Genomic DNA, 22,730 nt, shown 5'->3' on the forward strand with positions numbered 1-22,730 from the left:
CCCTCTGGACAGTTGTTCTCCAGGCCTGCTGCATTGCTGATACTTGCTATTTCCCTTTTCCATGATCCTGAGAATTCCCTTTACATCTCTCCTATATTGGATCGTCTGTTTTCTGTGTCTCATGTCTTCTTTTTTGGTATGCTCCTTTGTTTTGCTGAAGCATATCTTTGTGTAGCTTCCTTAGTAAGGGTCCATAGGAGAAAAATTTTGGGAGATATTTGAAAATGTTTTTATCATACATGTACATTTATTTGATAGTTTGGCTGAGTGTAGAATTTTTGGTAGAAAATTCTTAGAATTTTTGAAGGTATCACTTATTTTCTGCTAATAGCCACTCTATTCTGATTCCCAGTCCTTTGTATCATGTGACCTCTTTTTCCTTTCGCACTAGAAGCCTGTAAGGGTCGTCGTTTTATTCTTGGTAACCTGAACTTTCACAATGATGCATCTATGAATCTAGACACTGGGTAGTTCTCTCACGTTGGCTGCTAGTAACTTCACTTTGGAGAAATTGTCTTGTGTTATTTGTTTGATACTTTCCAGTACATTTTTTTACTTTGCCAAAAAGTCTTTTTGTTTGCCTTTTCCATTTTTATAGCACTCTGTTCATATTTCATAGATGCATTTTGTAACCTATGCAAGGATATCATTGTTTTAACTTTTTCTTTTCTTTTCCTGTATTCTCTCGTTTCCTCCAAATTCTTTTCTACTGCTAGTTTGTTTTGGTTTAATTGTTGTGTTGGGGGCTTTCCTCAAATGTAAGGTGACCCTTGTTTGCTTGCTTATATCTAGGAGAAAACACTAAAAAGCCAGTTGGAGAATCTATGTGTCTATAAGGGGTTTGGTCACTGATGCGCTTCCCTGCAGGCATCAAGCATGGGCCAGACTCTACAGCTGAGCCACTCCTACCTATCAGGATCTGTGGGTGTTTTCTCTCACACTGGCCATTTTCCCCAAAGAGGAATCCTCCCATCTCCTAACAGGATGTGGAACAGAAGTGCAGATAAAAGGTTGACCCCTAGTGTCTGGGTAGCTTCCCCTGAGGAAAGAGGGTTGGGAGAAGTCTTACATTTCATATACAGACTTGTTCCTAATCCCCATCCCCCAGTTGTACACAGTGTTCTCAAATACAGAGTCTTCTGCTTCAGCCTCTCTAAAAGGCAAGCCTCTAGCCTGGCACTCTCAACTGCTTCTAATGCAGACTTCTCCCACCTGCCCTTCCATCTTCAGATGTCCCAGAACATTCCCAAGGGTCTACAAAGGGAATCGGCTTTTATGTTACAACTTTTAAAATTCTCTTGCCCTCTGACCTCTGTTGTCTGCTGTCATCTTTTCCTACCCTACTTTTTAATGCATGTATGCCTTCTTAAAAAAATGACTATTAGTGGCTTTAGGAAGGACCAGAAATAAAACACAACTGTTAAATTTTTTGTTTTTAACTGGAAGTATTAATTAGGAAAAATTATAGCTCAAATCTATATGTGTGTGGTAAAAAATTAAACTAGTACAACAATATAAAGTAAAAAGTAAAAGCCGTTATTCTTACCAATCCCCAGTTAACCACTATTTACAGTTCTTGTGAACCCTTATAGAAATTTTCTGTGTATTTTTGTGTATGTATATTTGTGTATGTTTCACTGTCTTAATCCCTCTGAACTGAAACTCATTTTTCATCATTTGTTTCTGATATCTATTATCAGTCTTTTCCAGTAGATGATCAGGGACGCCATTTTGTTCATAGATACATCTCTAGTGCCTACGATAGTGTCTGGTACTTACAGGTGTTTTCATTATTTGTCGAATGACTAAATACAGGAGCTGGGCATAGGGAAGGCAATTCTAGAGGTTGTTTCCCCAAAACCAGGTTTCCCAAGGCTTAAAAATACTATTTCTCTCTTGAGTTTTGCCAAAATGTGGATCTTCTTTCTCTTCATTTTATTATTTGGACAAAAGGTTGGGAAAGGCAGTTTCTTGGGGGAAAAAAATCAAGCCATCAGCAAAAATTAAAGTGAAGGAATATTTTAAGCAGGGGTTTTTAATATAGTCTTTTAGAATGAAGGAGAGGAAACAAAAACAAAAATTTGTACCCATGCTATCTCACATATGGGCCTCAGAACAGTAATCTGTGCTTATAAAAAAGGAGCGTTTTTCACTTTTTGTCATGCCATTGAATAGTTACTTCTTTGTTTATTTAGGTATTTGAGGCTCCTGTGTTTTTAGAATTATGTCGCTACTTTTTTTTTTTTTTTTGCCTGAAGATATCTAGAACAAAACTGAGGACAGATTTGTTCTTGTATTTCACTACCTCCTACTCAATTTTAGCTTAATAATGTTTCTAACTTCGGAGTTAAATTTTTTTATTGACTTTATTTCGTCTCCTGTTTTACATTTCTCAACAGTAGGAACTTAATTTGTATGGGGTTGTTTCCTTTCTTTCTGGAATACAAATCAAACGTGTTCTTTTGAAACTTAACATTGGTTTAAAATATAATTTAGGTGGCAGAACTCAGCTGAGCTGTAATATATTTGGACCCTTTCCTAATATTAGTGGGATTTCTTAGGTTGAGAGGACTAAGAAGGAGAACATTGATTTTAAGATTGATCTTTAGGATTCCTGAAGTAGATTTATTACTTTGTTTTTCAGCAAACACTATAATATTCTGATCTTTTTGTTTAAACTGCTTTGGGAAAAGTATCAAAAACTGTTATTTGTCATCTTTGCAACTATAAAATTATAGCTGAAAACTATGACTTTAGTCAGTCAGTCTTTCCATGTGCCTCATATCTATTGGATATTCCAATCCTCTTGTGTTTTTTTTTGTTTTTGTTTTTGTTTTTTTTTTCCAGGAAGCTGCTTCCAAGCTTAAAAACTAAGAAGCCTCGGGAGCTCGTGTTGGTGATTGGAACAGGCATCAGCGCTGCGGTTGCACCGCAGGTTCCAGCCCTGAAATCCTGGAAGGGGTTAATTCAGGCCTTACTAGATGCTGCCATTGATTTTGATCTTCTAGAGGATGAGGAGAGCAAAAAATTCCAGAAGTGTCTCCATGAAGACAAGAACCTTGTCCACGTTGCCCATGACCTTATCCAGAAACTCTCTCCTGTGAGTATCCTATTGTGTGCCGTGCATTTGAAAGTTTCTAAAACCATGACTAGCATGCTGAGTGTAACAGGGATATTCATCTGTAGCTCATAGATTCGCGTAACATCTGGCTCTTCTGCAGAATGTCTATTTATGAATCCTACTGTAAACCCTATTATCTTAACCCCATTTCACTCTGAGAGAGAGTTGATGTTAGGTCCTTTATATGTACAAAAATGAGACCACTGTCCCATTATCACTGTTTTGAATTTACTTTTTCTATACTCACTACTATAAAAGCTGTGTTCTGTGGCATCTGTGCTTTTAGGGAGCCTCAGATTGGGGATAGTCTTTATCATTTTATGGATGAAGCAAAAGCAGTTTTATTTTAAATTTTTTTAATTATTTATTTATTTATTTATTTGAGACAGAGTCTCACTCTGTTGCCCAGGCTGGAGTGCCGTGGCGTCAAGCTCACAGCAACCTCCAACTCCTGGGCTCGAGCAATCCTTCTGCCTCAGCCTCCTGATTAGCTGGGACTACAGGCATGTGCCACCATGCCCAGCTTATTTTTTCTACATTTATAGTTTTAGCTGTCCAGATCATTTCTTTCTATTTTTAGTAGAGATGGGGTCTTGCTCTTGTCAGGCTGGTCTCGAACTCCTGAGCTCAAATGATCCACCCGCCTTGGCTTCCCAGAGTGTTAGGATTACAGGTGTGAGCCACTGTGCCTGGCCAAAAAGCAGTTTTTAATATTAATATTGTAATATTTTTACAGGCAACAACTCAAAATATTTATAAGGAATTTTGCCTTGTTTTATCAAACTCAGTTGAATAAAAGGCTGTCTTGTCTTGCTTTGTCTTAAAAATGTTTTAAAAATCAAGATTCTAATTGATCACAACCAGTTATAGATTTCTTTGTTCCCTCTCCACTCCTATTGCTTCACTTGATTGACCTTAAAAAAATCAGGATTCACTTGAGCTATATTTAGAAATAATAGCGTAGCCAAAACATATTCTAAATTTTAATGTCAGGTGCACCTTGAAAAAAAAATGTAACTCTTACTACTTAAAAAGTCAGCTATCAGTGATAATTTTCCCCCCAGACCCTAAAGCTGTAGAAAGAACTGTCATTAAAGAGTTAGTCTAGGCCAGGCATGGTGGCTCACACCTGTAATCTTAGCAGTTTGAGAGGCAGAGGCGGGAGGATCGCTTGAGGCCTGGAGTTCAAAACCAGTCTCGGCCAGGCACGGTGGCTCACGCCTGTAATCCTAGCACTCTGAGAGGCCAAGGCGGGTGGATCGTTTGAGCTCAGGAGTTCGAGACCAGCCTGGGCAAGAGTGAGACTCCATCTCTACTAAAAATAGAAAGAAATGATCTGGACAGCTAAAAATATATACAGAAAAAAAATTAGGTGGGCATGGTGGCGCATGCCTGTAGTCCCAGCTAATCAGGAGGCTGAGGCAGAAGGATTGCTTAAGCCAAGGAGTTTGAGGTTGCTGTGAGCTTGACGCCATGGCACACTAGCCCGGGCAACACAGCGAGACTCTGTCTCCAAAAAAAAAAAAAAAACCAGCCTTAGCAACGTAGTGAGACCCCATCTCACAAAATTTTTTTAAAAATTAGTTGAGCATGGTGGCGCATGTCTTTAGTCCCAGCTACACGTGACACTGGGGCAGGAGGATTGGCTTAAGCCCAGAGATTTGAGGTTGCAGTGAGCTATGATGATGCCACTGCATTCTAACCTGGGCAACAGAGTTAACCTATTTAATAAAAGACAGGCATTTAACAGTAACTTCCTATTGGTTCAGTACTCATTGTAGAACAGTGGAGCTTTGTATTTCATCTTTTCATTTCCTTATCCTTAATTGGGATAAATTCTTATTAACCTAGAACCATGTATATTATTAATGGGTTTTAAAGAGCTCGTGGGATCTCCACATCAGATATAAAAATTAACTCAAAATGGATCAAAGACCTATATATCAGAACTAAAACTGTAAAATTCTTAGAAGAAAATATAGGTTTAAAATTTCATGACCTTGGATCTGACAGTGGTTTCTTAGACATGACACCAAAAGCACAAAAAACAAAAGAAAAAAATAGATAAACTGTTAAAAACTGTTAGTCTCAAAGTACTCGATCAAGAAAGTGAAAAGACAGCCCCTAGAATGAGAGAAAATACTAGCGAATCACATATCTGTTCAGGCTTTAATATCCAGGATATGTAAAGAACTGTTATGACTTAATAAAAAGGCAAATAATCCAACTTTAAAATAACAACGGATTTGAATAAATATTTCTTCAAGGTAGATATACAAGTGGCCAATAAGCACGTGGAAAAAATGTTCAACATCATTAATCATTAGGAAAATGCAAATCAAAACCACAAGGGGCCATTTCACACCCACTGCGATGGCTAGAGTCGAGAACACAATAACAATTGTTGAGGATACGGGGAAATCGGAGCCCTTATATTTGGTGGGAATGTCAGGTGGTGGATCTGCTTTGTAAAATAGTCTGGCAGTTCTTCAAAAAGTTAATAGTTATTATATGCCCCAGCAATTCCACTCTTAGGTATATATCTAAGAGAATTGAAAGCCTATTCATGTAAGAACTGTACACGAATTTTTATAGCAACATTATTCATAGTAGCCAAAAAAGTGAAAACAACCCAAATGTCCAACTCATGAATGGATAAATATAGTTTATTCATACAATTTTATTCAACTATAAAAATAAATGAAGTACTGATCCATGCTGCAACATGGATGAACCTTCAAAACATTATGCTAAGTATAGGCTGGGTGTGGTGGCTCACATTGGTAATCCTGGCACTTTGGGAGGCTGAGGCGGGAGGATCACTTGAGGGCCCAAGTTCAAGAACAGCTTGGGCAATATAGCAAGACCCTACCTCTATAAAACATTTAGCCGGTGCAGTAGCACATGCCTATAGTCCTGGCTACTCAGAGTGAGGTGGGCGGAGGATCACTTGAGCCCAGGAGCTTGAGGCTGTAGAGAAGCTATGATCACGCTATTGTACTCCAGCCTGGGTGACAGAGCAAGACTTTGTCTCTTAAGAAAAAAAAAAAAATTATGCCAAGTAAAAGAAGCCAGACACGAAAGGACATATTTTGTGTGATTCCATTCATATGAAATGTCCAGAACAGGCAAATCCACAGAGATAGGAAGTAGACTATATTTGCCAGGGCTGAGGGAGAAGAGAATGGAGAGTGACTGCTAATGTACACAGATTTGTTTTTTGGGCAATGAAAATGTTCTGGAATTAGATAGTGGTGGTGGTTGCACCTTGTGTATATACTAAAAACCACTGAATTGTACACTTTAAAAGAGCAAGTTTTATGGTAACATGAACTATATCTCAATTTTAAAAAGTCAGAATGTATGCAAACATTTTAATTGAAGGTGCTAATAAAATTTTAAATTTCTTTTTAAATTTAAAAATTCTTCCCAGACTACTTCAACAAATACAAGAGAACGCTTCCAACTCATTTTATGAGGCCAGTATTATCCTGATAAGAAAAAGCGGACAAAAGACATTGTAAGAAAAGAAAATTACATACTAACCAATTATCTCTTAAGAATATGGACGCAAAAATCCTCATCAAAATACAACTAAACTGAATGCAGCACAACATAAAAAGAATTATACATCATGAGCAAGTGAGAATTTTCCAGGGACTGTAAGGTTTAACATCTGAATATCAATATATCATATCAAAAGAATAAAGGAGGAGACCACATGATTTTCTCAATAGATGCAGAAAAAGTGTTTTAACAAAATCTAACACTCTTTCATGATTTAAAAAACCCACTCTATAGACTAGTTGAAAGAAGGAAACTAGTTGTCTACAGACTAGTAAATAGAAGAAAACTACCTCAACATGATAAAAAACCGTATAGGAAGAACTCAGCATATTTAATGATGAAAGACTAGCACTAGATGCTTTCCCCTAAGATCAGGAACAAGACAAGGCTGTCTGCCTCTGCAAATTCTATCCAACGTTGTCTTGGAGGTTCTAGCCAGGGCAGTTAGGCAAGAAAAAGAAAGAAAAGAGATCTTTATTGGAATGAAAGAAGTAAACTGTCTGTTTGCAGACATGACCTTGTCTATAGAAAATCCTAAGGAATACACTATTAAAACTAACAAGAGTTCAGCAAGAGAGGAGGATACAGGATCAATATATAAAAATCAGTAGTATTTCTTTACTTTTGCAGTGAACCAATGCTAAAATGAAATTTTAAAATTCTTCTACTTATAGCAGCATCAAAAAGAATAAAAGAAATATGAATAAATTTAACAAGAAGTGCAAAGCTTATATTATGAAAATTATAAAACATTGAAAGAAGTGAGAGATCTAAATGGAAAAACATCCCATGTTCATGGATCAGAAAACTTAATATCATTAAGATGTAATACTCCCCAAATTGATCTACAATTAAGCATAATCTCTGTTGGAATCCCAGCCAGTGTGTTTGTAGAAATTGACAAACTGATTCTAAAATTCATACAGAATCATAAGAATAGCCAAAAAACAATCTTGAAAAAGAACAAAGTAGGAGGACTCAAACTTCCTGATTTCAAAACTTAATACAAACCTATAGTAGTCAAGATAGCATGGCAAAGAATTCTTAGATCTGACACCATAAGCACACATAACAAAAGAAAAACAGAAATTAGACATGATCAGAATTTGAAACTTATGTGCTTTAATGCTTGCCATTAAGAAAGTGAGAAGACACCCCACAGAACGGAAAAAATATTTGCAGGTGATATATCTAACAAGGATCTAGTATCTGGACTATATAAAGAACTATTATAACTCAGTAATAAAAATGAGATATTAGGTTATTAAGTGTGAAATGTACGATTTCTTTAAGTACTCAGTTTGACAGTTAATATCTCTGACATTTCACTTTGATACTTTTTGTTTTATTTTTATTGCAAAAGGATGTCCACAGTCTTTCAAATGCACATTTTGGTTTGTGATCAGCTTTCACATATTTTTTTTTAAGAGCAATTTTTATGAAACCATGGATAAGTCAAAAATTTGTGTCATTTTCTAATATGAGTTCCATTGTGAAACCAATGCAGCGTAGACAGCTCGAAATACCCACAAAGTGTTTGGGAAGGATGTGGCTAATGAGCATACAGTACATCAATAGTTTGAGAAGTTCCATTCTGGTGATTTTAATCTTAAAAATGATCCACGTGGGTGACCTGAGACCAAGGTGGATAATGATGAGCTGAAAGCTCTAGTGGAAGTGAATCCATCTCATCCTATGTGTGAATTAGCAGCAAGGTTTGACATTACTATTCCAACAATATTGGACCATTTGAAACAAATCAGCAAGGTAAAGAAGCTGGATAGATGGGTTCTGCATGAATTAAACGAGTGTCAGAAGAGAAATCATCTCAAAGCTTGCTTTTCTTTGCTGTCACAACATAAAGGCGAACCATTTGTACACCATGTTGTTACATGTGATGAAAAATGGATTCTTTTTGACAATTACAAGCATTTGGCACAATGGTTGGATAAAGATGAAGTGCCGAAACACAGTCCAAAACTGAATATTCATCAAAAAAAGTTAACGATGTTTGGTGGTCCAGTGCTGGTATTATCCACTACAGACAGCTTCATGAAACCTGCTCTGTTGATTACACTGAATGTCTACTGTAACGAACTGGACAAAATAATGAGGATGCTTGTGATCGAGCCGCCAAGATTGGTCAACAGAGACAGGCCAATCCTCTCGCAAGACAGCACTTAACCACATGTCCCACTACGCTGCTCAAACTACAGAGGCTGGACTTGGAAACTCTGTCATCCGCCATATTCACCAGACCTTGCACCAACTGACTACCACTTCCAGGCTTTGGACCACTTCTTGTAAGGAAAAATATTCAATGCTCAACAAGCTGTGAAAAATGCCTTTTGCTATTTCATTGCCACTCAATCTCCAGGCTTCTTGGCTGCTGGCATAAACAACCTGCCATTAAGATGGCAAAACTGTGTTGATAGTTTGGGTGCATACTTTGATTAATTGTACTGCTTCTTGTTTGAGATATAATAAACTACACTTTGGATTCGAAATTGGACATTTCATATTTAATGACCTAATTAGAGGAAATTTAAACACTAAATATTTGATATTAAGGAACTAATGTTACTACATTTTTAGGTGTGATAGAAGTATTGCAGTTATGTTTTGTTTTATATGTTATACTTTTATGTTTGTTTGGAAATGTCTGTATTAAAGAATCAAGTCTAACAAGGAACAAGAGTATGACGGGATTAATAGGCCCATCTAGTGAGCCAGTTTCATATGCTGTGTATTCAGTACAGAGTGTGGGTTTCAGAATCAGACTCTACCATTTAAATGCACTGGGACCCTGGGCAAATACCTTAACTTCTCAGCATCTGTTTTTGCACCTGTAAAACTGGGATATTATGTACCTCATGGGGTTTTGTGAAGGATAAGTGAGATAATGTATATAAAGTATCTGGGACATAGTAAATGCACTAGAAATGTTAACATTACAGGAGAAGTTAGGTGTTCATTGTTTTTTGTTTTTACTGTATCTGGGACTAGAAAGAGAAGAATTAATTACAGAGTAGAAGGAAATGAAGTAGCATTGGATTCAGTTCACTATTTTAAATGAATGGGAAAAAGCCCTTAGAAGTTGTGTGGGAGTTTGGCATTTCCTTTTGACTACTGAATCTCTCTGTTTATGTTTTCATTCCATTGTCTTTACTAATAGAGTCCACTGGTGGGAAATTTAGTTCTCGGGTCATCTGCCCTTTTTTTTTTTTTTTTTGAGACAGAGTCTCACTCTGTTGCCCAGGCTAGAGTGCTGTGGCGTCAGCCTAGCTCACAGCAACCTCCAACTCTTGGGCTCAAGCAATCCTTCTGCTTCAGCCTCCCGAGTAGCTGGGACTACAGGCATGCGCCACCATGCCCAGCTAATTTTTTCTATATATTTTTAGTTGTCCAGCTAATTTCTTTCTATTTTTAGTAGAGACGGGATCTCGCTCTTGCTCAGGCTGGTCTCAAACTCCTGAGCTCAAACGATCCACCCGCCTCGGCCTCCCATAGTGCTAGGATTACAGGCGTGAGCCACTGCGCCCGGCCAGGTCATCTGCTTTAAGAGAGAAAAGCTTAAAATGAGGAAATCAATGCAGTTATAAAAGCTTCTTTCCTTTCTATGTTGATATGCAGGATTTAATAACTTAAAGAAATAGAACTAAAAGATATTTAGCTAAAAATAAGTGACTCGGGGAATTATTTCCAGGTTTAAACCTTCTGTATTTCTTTTATTAGAAGCAAGAAAATATATTCCACACCCACGATTACCTTGTCACATATTTAGGCCTTTTCATCTGTGTTGCAATATAGTGTGTATGATTGTGTGTATGTGTGGGTCAGAGTACAAAGGAAGTTGTAAAACACAAGGAGTTCTTAATAGGAAGAACAAGGAAGTCACGTATTCTTTATTTAATTTAAAACATAATTTTGCTTTTTTGTGTAGGTATTGTGCACACACTGCAGAAATCAAGATGATATAAAAAGGTTTTTGTATATCAAGACATCTCACTTCCACCTGTGTATTCATCTTTCTGCTCTCCCCAAACCCACCTCCCATAGGTTACTACTCTTACTAGTTTTTGGTGTATCCTTTCAGTGTAATTGCAAATACAAGAAAGGAGGCCTATATTTATTCTTCTCTCACTACCTCCACCCCCAACTCAAAAGTTAGCATTCTAGACATACTGTTCTGTAACTTGTTTGTTTTACTTAACAGTCTATCCTGGAAAACTTTCCATGCCATTCTTCTATATGTGAGCACTTGGCCACACCAGTGGCCTGCATACGGATACTTGGCTTTTCTCCAGTCTTCTGCTATTACAAATAATGTAGCAGTGATAACCTTGTGTGTGTCATTTCATTTCTTTGCATGGTATTTGTGGATACAGTCCCAGAAATGGGATCACTAGATCATAGGGTAAATGGGTTTGTGATTTTGATAGAGTTAAAGGGGCATCATATTTTTTTTGTAATAGATACCTGACATTCAATAGTAGTTGACTCATATGTATAGTGAAATGCAATAACTACAGTTACAAATTCATCACTGTTTGTTTCTGATCAGATTATTCATCTGATTACATTGTTTAGAGTCCCTAGTTGGTTGCCTGTATGTGGTTAATATGTGATATAATTATTTATGCCATTATGTCATGAGAATGGAGGAAAGTTAAAAACCATGGCCCACATTCTAAGCTACACAAATTGTAGGTCATTCCATCTATTGAGCACCAGAAAAGGATCTTTGAACCTGCTGACAGCGGGGTACAGTGAGAAGCCTGTCTAGTGGTGGATGCAGCATGGAAGAGTGGCAGAGCCCGGACGAACGCGAGTGTGTCCCCATCAGTCAGAGGCACTGTTTCGCCTCTGTGTTCTGTTTCCACTGTGAAAGTATTTACCGCTTATTTACTTGTTTGACAGGTATAATTAAAGAACGGGCAATTTTATAAAATACTTTGGCAAATTGAAATGTGTTTTATGAATCTGCGTAGATGGCTCCATGGAAACAGATCTTTATCTGATCATTTCACTATTAGAAAGACACAGAAAGGAAACCAGGAAGGCAGGGGAACTACTGTGAGGAAAAGCAGAAGGGGCTAAAACTATCTACTCCCTAGCAGCCAAGTGCACTTACTTATAGTTTTGAATGGGAAATACTGGGCCTTTCACAACTAATTCTTGATCTGATACTATCTAATGGAATGGTGTCTTTGTTTTGTGTTGCTATAGCAGAATACCACAGATTGGGTAATTTATAAGCAATAGAGGTTTATTTGGCTGGTGGTTCTGGAAGATGAGAAGTCCAAGACTGAGGGGCCACATCTGTTGAGGGCCCTCTTGCTAGGTCATAGTGGAAGGCACCACATGGCAAGAGAGAGACAGCAAGAGAGGACCAAACTCAGCTTTATAACTGTGACCCCTTGAACAATAACAACATTAATCAATTCACGAGGGGAGAGCCCTCAGGACTTAATCACTTCCTTTTTTTTTTTTTTTTTTTTGAGACAGAGTCTCACTTTGTTGCCCAGGCTAGAGTGAGTGCCGTGGCGTCAGCCTAGCTCACAGCAACCTCAACCTCCTGGGCTTAAGCGATCCTACTGCCTCAGCCTCCCGAGTAGCTGGGACTGCAGGCATGCGCCAGCATGCCCGGCTAATTTTTTCTATATATATATATTTTTAGTTGGCCAACTAATTTCTTTCTGTTTTTAGTAGAGACAGGGTCTTGCTCTTGCTCAGGCTGATCTCGAACTCCTGACCTCAAGTGATCCACCCACCTCGGCCTCCCAGAGTGCTAGGATTACAGGCGTGAGCCACCATGCCTGGCCTTAATCACTTCTTAATAGGCCCCACCTCCCAACAGTGTGCTTTGGGGATTAAACTTCTAACACATGAACTTTGGGGGTCCCATTCTTAAACCATGGCAAGTGGTATTTCAGGGATAGACTAGGGATCAGATATTTGTCACAGCACATTACATAGTCACTTTCCCATTTCAAATTCCTTTTGTCCCAGGGGCCACTTTTGTCTTTTCAGTTATAAAGTCAACTTCCCACCTGAGGTAGGTATTCTGTTTCCTCATTAAGCCTCAGAGATACTTACATGTATGCAGAATGAATCTGGGAAAGCAGTTAAGTCAACCGTGTGTTAAGAAACAGGGAGTCTGTTTAGAGCTGATTGGTGTTAAAGGGTTTTTCCTAAATCTGTAAATAGCTGTACAGAACGCCTAGGATTAGAAAAAGATGGTAAGCTGCATTTAAAGCTGTATTTCAATGGTTATTCCCAGATAAGGAAAGTTTAGCAGAAAGTGTTGCTTTGTTACTTGAGGCCTAATTAGAGGGTAGTGGTGCTGTGTTTTCTACTCCAGCTCTCCTTTAATACTGATAGTAAATTCACAGCTCTTGGCCATGCCCGTTTTTCTTCATTCTATAAAATGCGTATTAAGAGAGTTTATGCTTGATTGCATAAGATGTAATAGTATTGATCACTTGCTTTGTGTTATACACATTGTGCTAGGCACTTTGCATGTATCACCCCATTTTCCTTATTACATACCTATGAGATATTTTATTCCTATTTTGAATAAAAATATTCTTTAAAAAATTTGTTATTACTGTCCTTTAAACAATTGACCTACCAAACACCTTGGATTAATTTTCGTTTTTCTAATCCCTTCCCAGCGTACCAGTAATGTTCGATCCACATTTTTCAAAGACTGTTTATATGAAGTATTTGATGACTTGGAGTCAAAGATGGAAGATTCTGGAAAACAGCTCCTTCAGTCAGTTCTCCACCTGATGGAAAATGGAGCTCTTGTATTAACTACAAATTTTGATAATCTCCTGGAACTGTATGCAGCAGATCAGGGAAAACAACTTGAATCCCTTGATCTTACTGATGAGAAAAAGGTAAAAAGGAAACCATCAGTCTCTTCGTCAGGCTAGTGGATTATATTTTCATCAGAAAAGCTGTTTTCTAGTTGGTATATTGGTATTTATAGAACTAGAAAGGAAGATTCTTTTCCCTGATTGCGTTTTTGGATTTTTTTGTTTTTAAGATAAATCAATATATAGCAAAATGCATAGATCTTAAAAATGTTCAGTTCTATGACTTTTGATGAATTTACCCAGTTTTAAAGCAAGATTAGAGGAAGTCATTTGAACTCTAAGATCTCCATAGCACTTGATAATGTCAGGTGATGTGATATTGGTAATATTGATTTAGAGTTTTAGGATACATTCTTTATGGCATCTATTGAAAATGTGTGAAACTACTTTATGCTGATTGGAAGAGCAATTTCCAGGCCAAGTGATAGCTGGGTTGAGGTTTAATGTTTAGTGGAAACCTCAGCAGACTTTTTTTTTTTTTAACATAGCTGTACTGTACCTACCATAATATACTCATCTACCATAAGGTTGAATTATAGATGTTGATCTGTGTCAGCTAACAAGATGAGTCCTTAAGGTCTCATTTGACCTGCTCTGTGGTTTTTGTAATTTTCATTCTACACTTTGTTTCCTCAGGAACCTGCCTTTACATCCAGTTGAGAGCCCAGCTAAACAGAATTGAATAGATAAGTGATCTGCCCACTGGCATTCATTGCCACAGCACTCCTCCTGCCAGAGTAGTAGCTATAATACCACGCTTGTGGTTTTGCTGACCTTGAGGCCAGACTTTAAAAGAAAATTGGATTTAGAGAAATGGTGCCATAAAGACTGATTTTTCTCTGGCTGGAATATGTCCCACCCACTCCCTCATGCTTGTACGGTCAGCTCCTCCTTCACCTTAAGGGGCATTGCCTCTGACAGACCACCGCTGACCATCCTGTTTACATTGGACACTTACTTTTTACTCCATTGCCTTGTCTATTTCCCTCATAGCACTTACTATAACTTGCAGTTTTTATCTTGGCTATTCATCTTGTTTTCTGACTATTTACCCCACAGGAATAGTAAGTAACTCCATTGGACAGGTACTATGCCAGCCTTTTTTATTCATAGCTCAGATACTACCTGGCACACAGTAGGTGCTCCGCAAATAGTTTTAGAATTAATAAATGACTGAGTGAAATTTTTAAATGAGTGGCTAGAATAGCTGCTGTGCTGTTCCTGATAAAATTGCCAAAGATTATGGCCAAGTGTTTGTGGGCATCAGAAACATAAGGGTCTTTTTAAAGCTAAGGATATCTACCAGACTTGATGTTTTTCCCTCATGTCATCCTTGAGCCTTAATATTTGCTTTGTATTTTTAGCCTGCATTAGGGGAAATGTTCAAGTCTAATGGTTAAAGCTGTTGACTTGTGAGAATGGGGCCTAGCAATATTCAAATTCTAAATCTCTGTGCCTCTTTGTCCCAGTCCACACCCTGTATCTTCAAAACGCAATTAAGAATAAATGTATACTGTCTCAAGTCTTGGGAAAATGGAGCCATGGAATGAGGTGGCTATGGCAGTCACTGTTATCTAAATGGTTGTTCTTCAACTGGCAGCCTTTTAGGTTCCTCAGAGGTGACTGAAGTGATTATTACATCATTTATCTATTACTGCAAAAGAAACAACCCTGAAAATTTGTGGCTTAAAACAACAGACATGTTATTTGCCCACGATAAAGTGAATTACCAATTTGAGCTGGGCTCAGTAGCTCAACTGGGTAGTTTTGGTTTTGCAGCCTGCTCACGTAGTGGCTGTCCTCTGGCCGTCAGACTTGGGGTGGTGCTGTAAAAGGACCTCACTTCCACACCCGTAGATGCAGGCAGTTGGCTGGGCCATAGTCTCTAGCAGGCTAGTCCAGCCTTCTCCACATGGCAGCTGGGTTTCAAAAGAGAAAAAAGATTTGTGTGCTGGCAGTTTTCAAGCTTCTGCTTAGGCTGCGTTCGCTAATGCCCCATTGGCTAAAAGCAAGCCTGTGGCTGTCCTGGAATCACTGTGAAAGGGCCTGGATGCAGGGAGGCTTGATTTCTTGGGACAGTTTTCCATAGCTCTCACATATGTCTCCAGTGCAAAGGGCCCCTGTGGTTTCTGCAGATGAGGACAAATTCTAATTTTTGATTGTTGCTTTCAAAGAGAAATCACCAGACTTGCTGCCATCATTGTTGAAGTGGAAACTTAGACCACATCAGGTTTTGCATTCTTGTCCTATGATACCATGAAGCTGGGAGTTAGGTCAGAAGTCAGTCCTCAAAGCAGCCTCTTGCCCATTGTGACCTTGAAGCAGGTGCTCAGCCCTGCCAACCTGGTGGGCTATATGTGTATTGTGCAGGTCCTAGAGTGGGCTCAGGAGAAGAGGAAGTTGAGTGTGTTGCACATCCATGGGGTCTACACCAACCCTAGTGGCATTGTCCTTCATCCAGCGGGATATCAGAACGTGCTCAGGAACACCGAAGTTATGGTGAGTGCTGCTGATCTTGCTGGCCTCAGGAACTCCTTCCTGGGAAGCCTCTCCAAACATGCCATAGGTCTTAAAGGGGGAACATTTTCTTTTCATTAATCAGAAATAGGAAGGTCAGACATTATTTCTGTGCTTCTTAGCTTGTGGGTGTGCATGCCGTCTTAGGAAATGCAGAACTTCTCTTAAGGTATCAAACCCTAGGGTCCTTGTGTGCACTTGATTGACAGCCAGCAAATGGTGCACCGTCCTTGGCATTATCTTCACACGCAAAGAATGCCCTTTTTCATCATTTGGCTTACTAGTAACCCTCTCTGTGCCAAAAGTAATTTACATTATTTTACAGACCAACCACTAATAGGGCATACATTCTAAAGAGATTTTGTGTAAGTGGCAATGGGCTCGTATTGAATTAACACTTACAGAAAAAAACGAAAAAAAATTTGGCTAGGGTGATAAAATGGAGGTTTTCCTCTTCTTTGTGAAAAAGCTTATTGATCCTTTATGATGCAAGGTTTAGACTTATTTCCACATACATACTCAAACCAGAAGCACTCCCTGGCCCAGCAGTATGTGGGGAAATTCACTGGCCCCCAGCTCTGAGATTGTATGTGCTGGCTGTTCTCGGGACTGGGTCACGTAGGATGGTAGCATCTTTATATGATGTGGCAAAAGAAGGACCAGGAAAATACGATGTTTTCTGAAGTATAAGGTACTTTTTTTCACCTATTCTCTCCCTGACATCTGCTGTAACTGCGTCCATCACTGATACTGAGTGATCCCCTACACAAAATATTTCTAATGTTTTTATGTGTGTGTATATACATACTTGCACATATACACAACATATGTACATACATACATACACATCGATGTTCTAAGTATTAGACTTCCTTTGAGCAAATCTGGTGATGGAATTACCTTCTCTGGTGATCCATAGTTCAGTTCTTAAGGCAGAAAAAGGCAAATGTGGTCCAGAAAATGGAAAGAGTAAGATACATTGAAGAGACCTACTCGTTGCCCAGTGACCTCTGGGCACAAAAATTTAGAAAATAAACCATAAAACCAGTAGATCAGTGCCAACCCTGCGAAACCCTGGTCAGGGAGCCTACAGAAGAATAAGTAAGGGTAAAATTTTAGCGCAATCATCACGTTATTGTAATAAGCAGGTCAGCCTCTCTCATGGGCCGTATCAGCCCTCTTAAATCGTGGTCATTGGTCATCACACTCTGCTAAATGTAGTGGTTATGAACCTGTTGACTTTGTTTCAGACCTGCTTTGTGTGTGTCTTCACTATGTCATTAATATGTTTCTGTTCCTTCAAGAGAGAGATTCAAAAACTCTACGAAAACAAGTCATTTCTTTTCCTGGGCTGTGGCTGGACTGTGGACGACACCACTTTCCAGGCCCTCTTCCTGGAGGCCGTCAAGCACAAATCCGACTTAGAACATTTCATGCTGGTTCGGAGAGGAGATGTAGATGAGTTCAAGAAGCTTCGAGAAAACATGCTGGACAAGGGGATTAAGGTCATCTCCTATGGAAATGACTATGCTGATCTTCCGGAATATTTTAAGCGACTGACATGTGAGATCTCCACAAGGGGTAGATCTGGTAAGATGCGTTCTTGAGACTGAGGGAGATCAGAGAGCAACAGCTCTTGAGCCTTTTGTGTATTTGTGGTGGGTAAAATCATTGCCAAGAACGGGAATGTAATAACAGACCAAATTGTGGAGAAGGTCACAGTTAGTCTTCAGGTTACACTCAAATGCCATTTGGATAGTAGGAAAATGGACAAAAGGCATATTACAGTAGTTAAGTGTAGAAGTGGGAAGAATGAAGAATATATGTAAAGATGTTCAGCCTCAGTAGTTATCAATGAAGTGCAGTTAGGATTTAGATTTCAAAATAATGATCACTCAGTTTTGGCTAGGGCTGTGATGAAAGAAATTTATTCATGCAGTATCGGTGGGAAGGTAAAATTAGTACAGCTTTTATGAAAATTAATTTAGAGTATGTGTCAAAAATTTAAAAGCCTTTGATGTAGAAATCCCATCAATACAATTCATCTTAGAAGAAATTTCTCCTAAGGAGATGATTGGGTGATTGCACAATCACACAGTTGTACAAAGATGCATGTGTGAGGATGTAATCTCTTTTGTATATATAATGGCAAAAAATTGGAAGGAACCTAAAATGTCCCAATCAGTAGAGGATTCTGTAGATACACTAATATTTATTAAACTGATGCAATAAAATGAAGCCATAGAAGAGAAAATGTTTTCACTGCCACAGAAGGATGTCAGACACCTGCAAACATGGCACCTCTAGTGGCTCAGACCATGCAGACCATGTGAGCCATGGCCTGTACCTCACCCACCCGCCACAGCTCTGCCCACAGAGGGCAGGCACCGTCCAGATGCTGCACGGGACCTGCTCTGCTTTCACTGGGTAAACGCACAGAGAAACCAGAATATAACAGAAAATGGTACCGGAACAGTGGGAATTTTGCAGATTTGTTTTGGGAGATATTTACTGTAGTCTGCCTGAAGTTGGGAAAAAATTAAACAAGATGTGGTTGGTGCTTTGAAAAGTGTGAAAGCCGCTTGTGCACTCTGTTCTCCTTTATCAGGAGAAGTAAAATGAATGAAGTTCTTGCAGAAAATCCAGGACTTGTCAACAAATCTTATGAAGATGGTTGGCTGATCAAGAGGACACTGAGTAACATTTAACTTTTTAAAATTTCTTTTATATTTTTAATTATATCTTTTTTTTTTCATTCATCATGCTCTTGTTGCTGTAGACACTGAGTAACTCTTCAGAACTAGATAAACTAATGAGTGAAGAAGCGTGTGAGAAATACGTAAAATCTATTGAGGAGTGAAAGTTGAAATGCTAAATAAACTAATATAAAATAACTTTAAAAGGATGTCAGACAGGAGTGAAGGGAAAAAAATATCTGGAATCATTACTAAAATAACTGGTTATCTTTAGGCAGTAGGATTTAAAGTGTTGGGTTTTTTTATTTCTATGTGAGCATTTTCTACAATGATTATGCATTATTTTTATAAACAGAAGACAAACTTTACAAATGCTATTTGGGAACTGTTGTGGTGGTGTTAAAGTCAGAGGTTGGGGTACCACTCACTTGATATTTTACCTCCACATTCTAACAATAAAGAGCAAAATAGTTACTGAAGTCTTGGTTTATTAATTGCTGTAGGCAAATTCCCAATAACCCTATAAAATGCAGAGAGTTTTGGTGTCAGCTATACTGAAGGATGCTTTCTAAAACCTCACACCGAGTAAAGCCAGGCTCCAGGGTATGGACATTCTGACTTACCCATCTAGTTCCAGAGACACTTGCTGTTGTACATATATTCTATGTTCCGGAAAAGTTACATAATATTTTCACTGACAATCTGATTGCATCTTTGGGGGCCTATTAAAGTATGGGTAATTTAATATATAGAAGTGTTCATAAATCTAATAATTCCTAGATTTCTTTTTTGAATCAGATGGCTTCAGGTGGAATTCTCCTGTAATGAAAAATTTCACAAGCTCTTCCATGGCTATGCGTTGACAAAACAAGACTTTAAAAAACTATCAGCATGTGAACACTGCAAACTCTGCCTGCCCTTTCTCCAGAAGGTTTAGAAAACCCTTAGAAAAACAAACCTTTTGGTTTGTGTCTTTTGTGAAAACTATTTGCTATTCCTTGGGGATGTTTTTCTGATGTCCTGTAGTGTTCCAGACTCTTCTGCTATTCTTTGCACACACTCAAGACTTTGAGTAGGCTTTTCTATCCCATGTGTTCTGTTTTCATTAACAAGAGATACACACCCAAGCTCCACATACTTCATTTGATCTATATTTTGAGATCTTCTACCCAGGAAAGATAGTAAAATTTAAAACAACAAAATCCCTCTGGGCTGGGCACAGTGGCTCACGCCTGTAATCTTAGCACTCTGGGAGGCCGAGGTGGGAGGATTGTTTGAGGCCAGGAATTTGAGACCAGCCTGAGCAAGAGCGAGACTCCATCTCTACTAAAAACAGAAAAGATTACCCAGGTGTAGTGGCTAACGCCAATAGTCCCAACTACCCAGGAGGCTGAGGCAGGAGGATCATTTGAGCCCAGGAGTTTGAGGTTGCAGTGAGCTATGATGACGCCACTGCACTCTAGCCTTCTAGCCTGGGTGACAGAGTGACACCGTGTCTCAAAAAAAAAAAAATCCCTCTGGGCAACTATTTCTATTGCACTAAATATCTTCTTAATAAAAAACATCAGAAATGTTGTGGAATGGCACAAATTCTGTTGTTAGCTATGTAGGTTACCTACCCAGAGTGGCTTTCCCCAATGTTATGTCATTAAGGTATTGTATATTTTTAAAAATCCAGGACTTTCAGTATGGACAGGGGCTTTACTAGAATGGTCAGGTAAGTTTGTAGTTTGAAATCCTACAGAGCAGTTTTAGGTTAAAACTTTATTTTGAGATGGATGAGTCAAGCTTATCCTCCATCCTTGGTTATGTTTTGAGTCTCTGTAGATAGAGACTGATGAGAGGTTTCAGGTGTTTTGCTGTTTTGTTTTTTGACACTGAGCATTTATGTGCCTGGCATTGTGCTGTGTACTCACTTTTGCCTAGTGAAAATTGTCTTCAAATGATTTTGTAGCATCTAATACATTTGTTGCAGAAAAATCAAATAATGGGGACAAGAAAAATAATTCTTATAATTTGTTACCACACACGTAGTTATTTTGGTATATTTCTGATTAACAGTTTTCTCTATGCATTTTTTCCAGTTATAAACAAAGTGTACATAGTTTTAGTATGTTTTAAATTCAGTAGTACCTCATACATTTTCCCACATTGCTATATAGTCTATAAATACTATTTTTAATTGACTGATGTTATAGTCCTTTGTGGATGTTACAGTTTACCTAATTATTCCCTTATGTTAGGCAATTTGATTTTTTTTTTTCCGGTTTTCTGTATTGTAAGTAATGTTGCAAGGGTGTGCATATTTTAGTGGGTGATTGCCAATGCTGGTTTGTATGTTTGAGTGCCGTGTCTGTTTATACTCTAATTGACCATATTTCTGATGATTAGTTTCTTCTATGTGTTTAGTTTTATACTTTCCTATACTGTTATCTATCCCAGTGTTGTCCAGTAGAATTTCTTGCAACCATAAGCATATTTTATACTCTGCACGGTCCAGTCTGTATACACAAGCCACATTGGCTATTAAGCACTTGAAATGAGGCGAGTGTGACTGAGGAATGCAATTTTTAATGTAATTTGGAACCAAGTAGCCATATAAACCTAGTGGTGCCATATTGGATAGCACAGATACAGCCATTTTATACTGTGGGAGTATCTGCTACTTTTCATTTTGCTTGAATTTGCTCACTCACGTAGCTCCCCATCCTTAGATTGAATTTTTTTTTTTACCTCAACTTACTCTTCTATAGAGGGACTTTCCTTCTATGTGTAATGTTTTGTTTAGAAGCAGTCTTAGTGCACTGAAGACCCCTACTGCTTCCCCATTGTTAACACAAGTCTCAAAACTACTCCAGTTTGTTCTTCCCACTTCCTTTTCTTCTCTGTGTTTCATTTCTAAATGCCATCCTTTCCAGTCATACCACATGCCCTGGTCTCTCTGTAGTTGGCTGGGTTTTTTTGCTATTGATAGTTTCAGCTTTTCCGTCTAATGTCTGACGCTGATGTCCTCTGTGTTTAGCAGGGATGGTGAGAGAAGGTCAGCTAAATGGCTCGTCTGCAGCACACAGTGAAATAAGAGGTATACTGTTTCCTATTCTCTGCATCAATCTGTCAGCAGGAAGCTTTCCTAGGACTTAGTTAAGACTATGGAGAATGACTTTTCTCTCTTACCTGTTAAGGATTGTCTTTTCCTATCAAGTCTTCTATAAGATTCTTAGACTTTCCTATGTCTTGCTTTCTGAAAGGGTTAGGATTGACTTAAATATCTGCAGTTTTAGATGCATAAACCTGTCCTGTGAAACTTCATTTCATTCTCTACCTTCTCTTTCTCTCCACAGGCTGTAGTACATGAGCGAGCTAGAGAAATCACCACCATTAGACCGAGCTGTAAAGGCCCTACCGTGGACAGTGTTTAACAAGTAAACTTACAAGAACGCAACACAGCTCCCTAGAAGTACCAATACGCAGAGGTTGAAGGCTGGGGATAGAGTAGGGGGATGTGTTCCAACTGAATCCTTCATGCCAGCTGGTTCTTGATGTTCTGCCTGTTCCAGTTCAAGAATACCCAAGTGACAACAGGACCTGAATGCAGCCCCTCCTTGCTCCCCAGGCTGGACATGCTTGTGTCCACACAGCAGACCAGTGTGACACCTCCACTGAGTGTGGCTGCAGCTCTGGATGGACTTGGGGACACAGACACATGGAATCACCATGGCTGCTGTTGCAGTTTTGTACTCTATACTTGGTTTTTCAATTAAGTGTAATGGCTTTTTTAAAACATGAGTTGAAGCTCTAGTTTTCTAGATCTTTTACAGTGTACAGTATTTTACATAACTGAGCTGTATTAAAAGCTTGTTCACTTACATGCCAGAGCCCTGGCTCTACTTTTAGAGTCACTGTAGAAAATGTGACTTGTATCATGAGCCTGATTTTTATAACTCA

General features: G+C 38.7%; 1 protein-coding gene across 8 annotated transcripts in view; it reads left to right on the forward strand.

The window, feature by feature from the left end:
* Positions 1–22,659, forward strand: part of FAM118B (family with sequence similarity 118 member B) — a 45,159-nt gene extending 22,500 nt beyond the window's left edge. For 5 of the 8 annotated variants that reach the window (XM_045557522.1, XM_045557518.1, XM_045557521.1 and 2 more), the window contains 6 exons: positions 2,848–3,100; positions 13,366–13,593; positions 15,943–16,071; positions 17,394–17,679; positions 21,808–21,867; positions 22,127–22,659. In XM_045557522.1, the coding sequence (XP_045413478.1) occupies positions 2,848–3,100; positions 13,366–13,593; positions 15,943–16,071; positions 17,394–17,679; positions 21,808–21,867; positions 22,127–22,140 (970 nt within the window). In that variant the 3' untranslated portion in view covers positions 22,141–22,659. The remainder of the gene's footprint in view (positions 1–2,847; positions 3,101–13,365; positions 13,594–15,942; positions 16,072–17,393; positions 17,680–21,807; positions 21,868–22,126) is intronic. The other 3 variants (XM_045557517.1, XM_045557523.1, XM_045557524.1) reach the window with 3 other exon arrangements.
* The last annotated feature ends 71 nt before the right edge of the window (positions 22,660–22,730 follow it).

The sequence above is a fragment of the Lemur catta genome, chromosome 7 (assembly GCF_020740605.2).
Source record: "Lemur catta isolate mLemCat1 chromosome 7, mLemCat1.pri, whole genome shotgun sequence".
Taxonomy (NCBI): Eukaryota; Metazoa; Chordata; class Mammalia; order Primates; family Lemuridae; genus Lemur; species Lemur catta.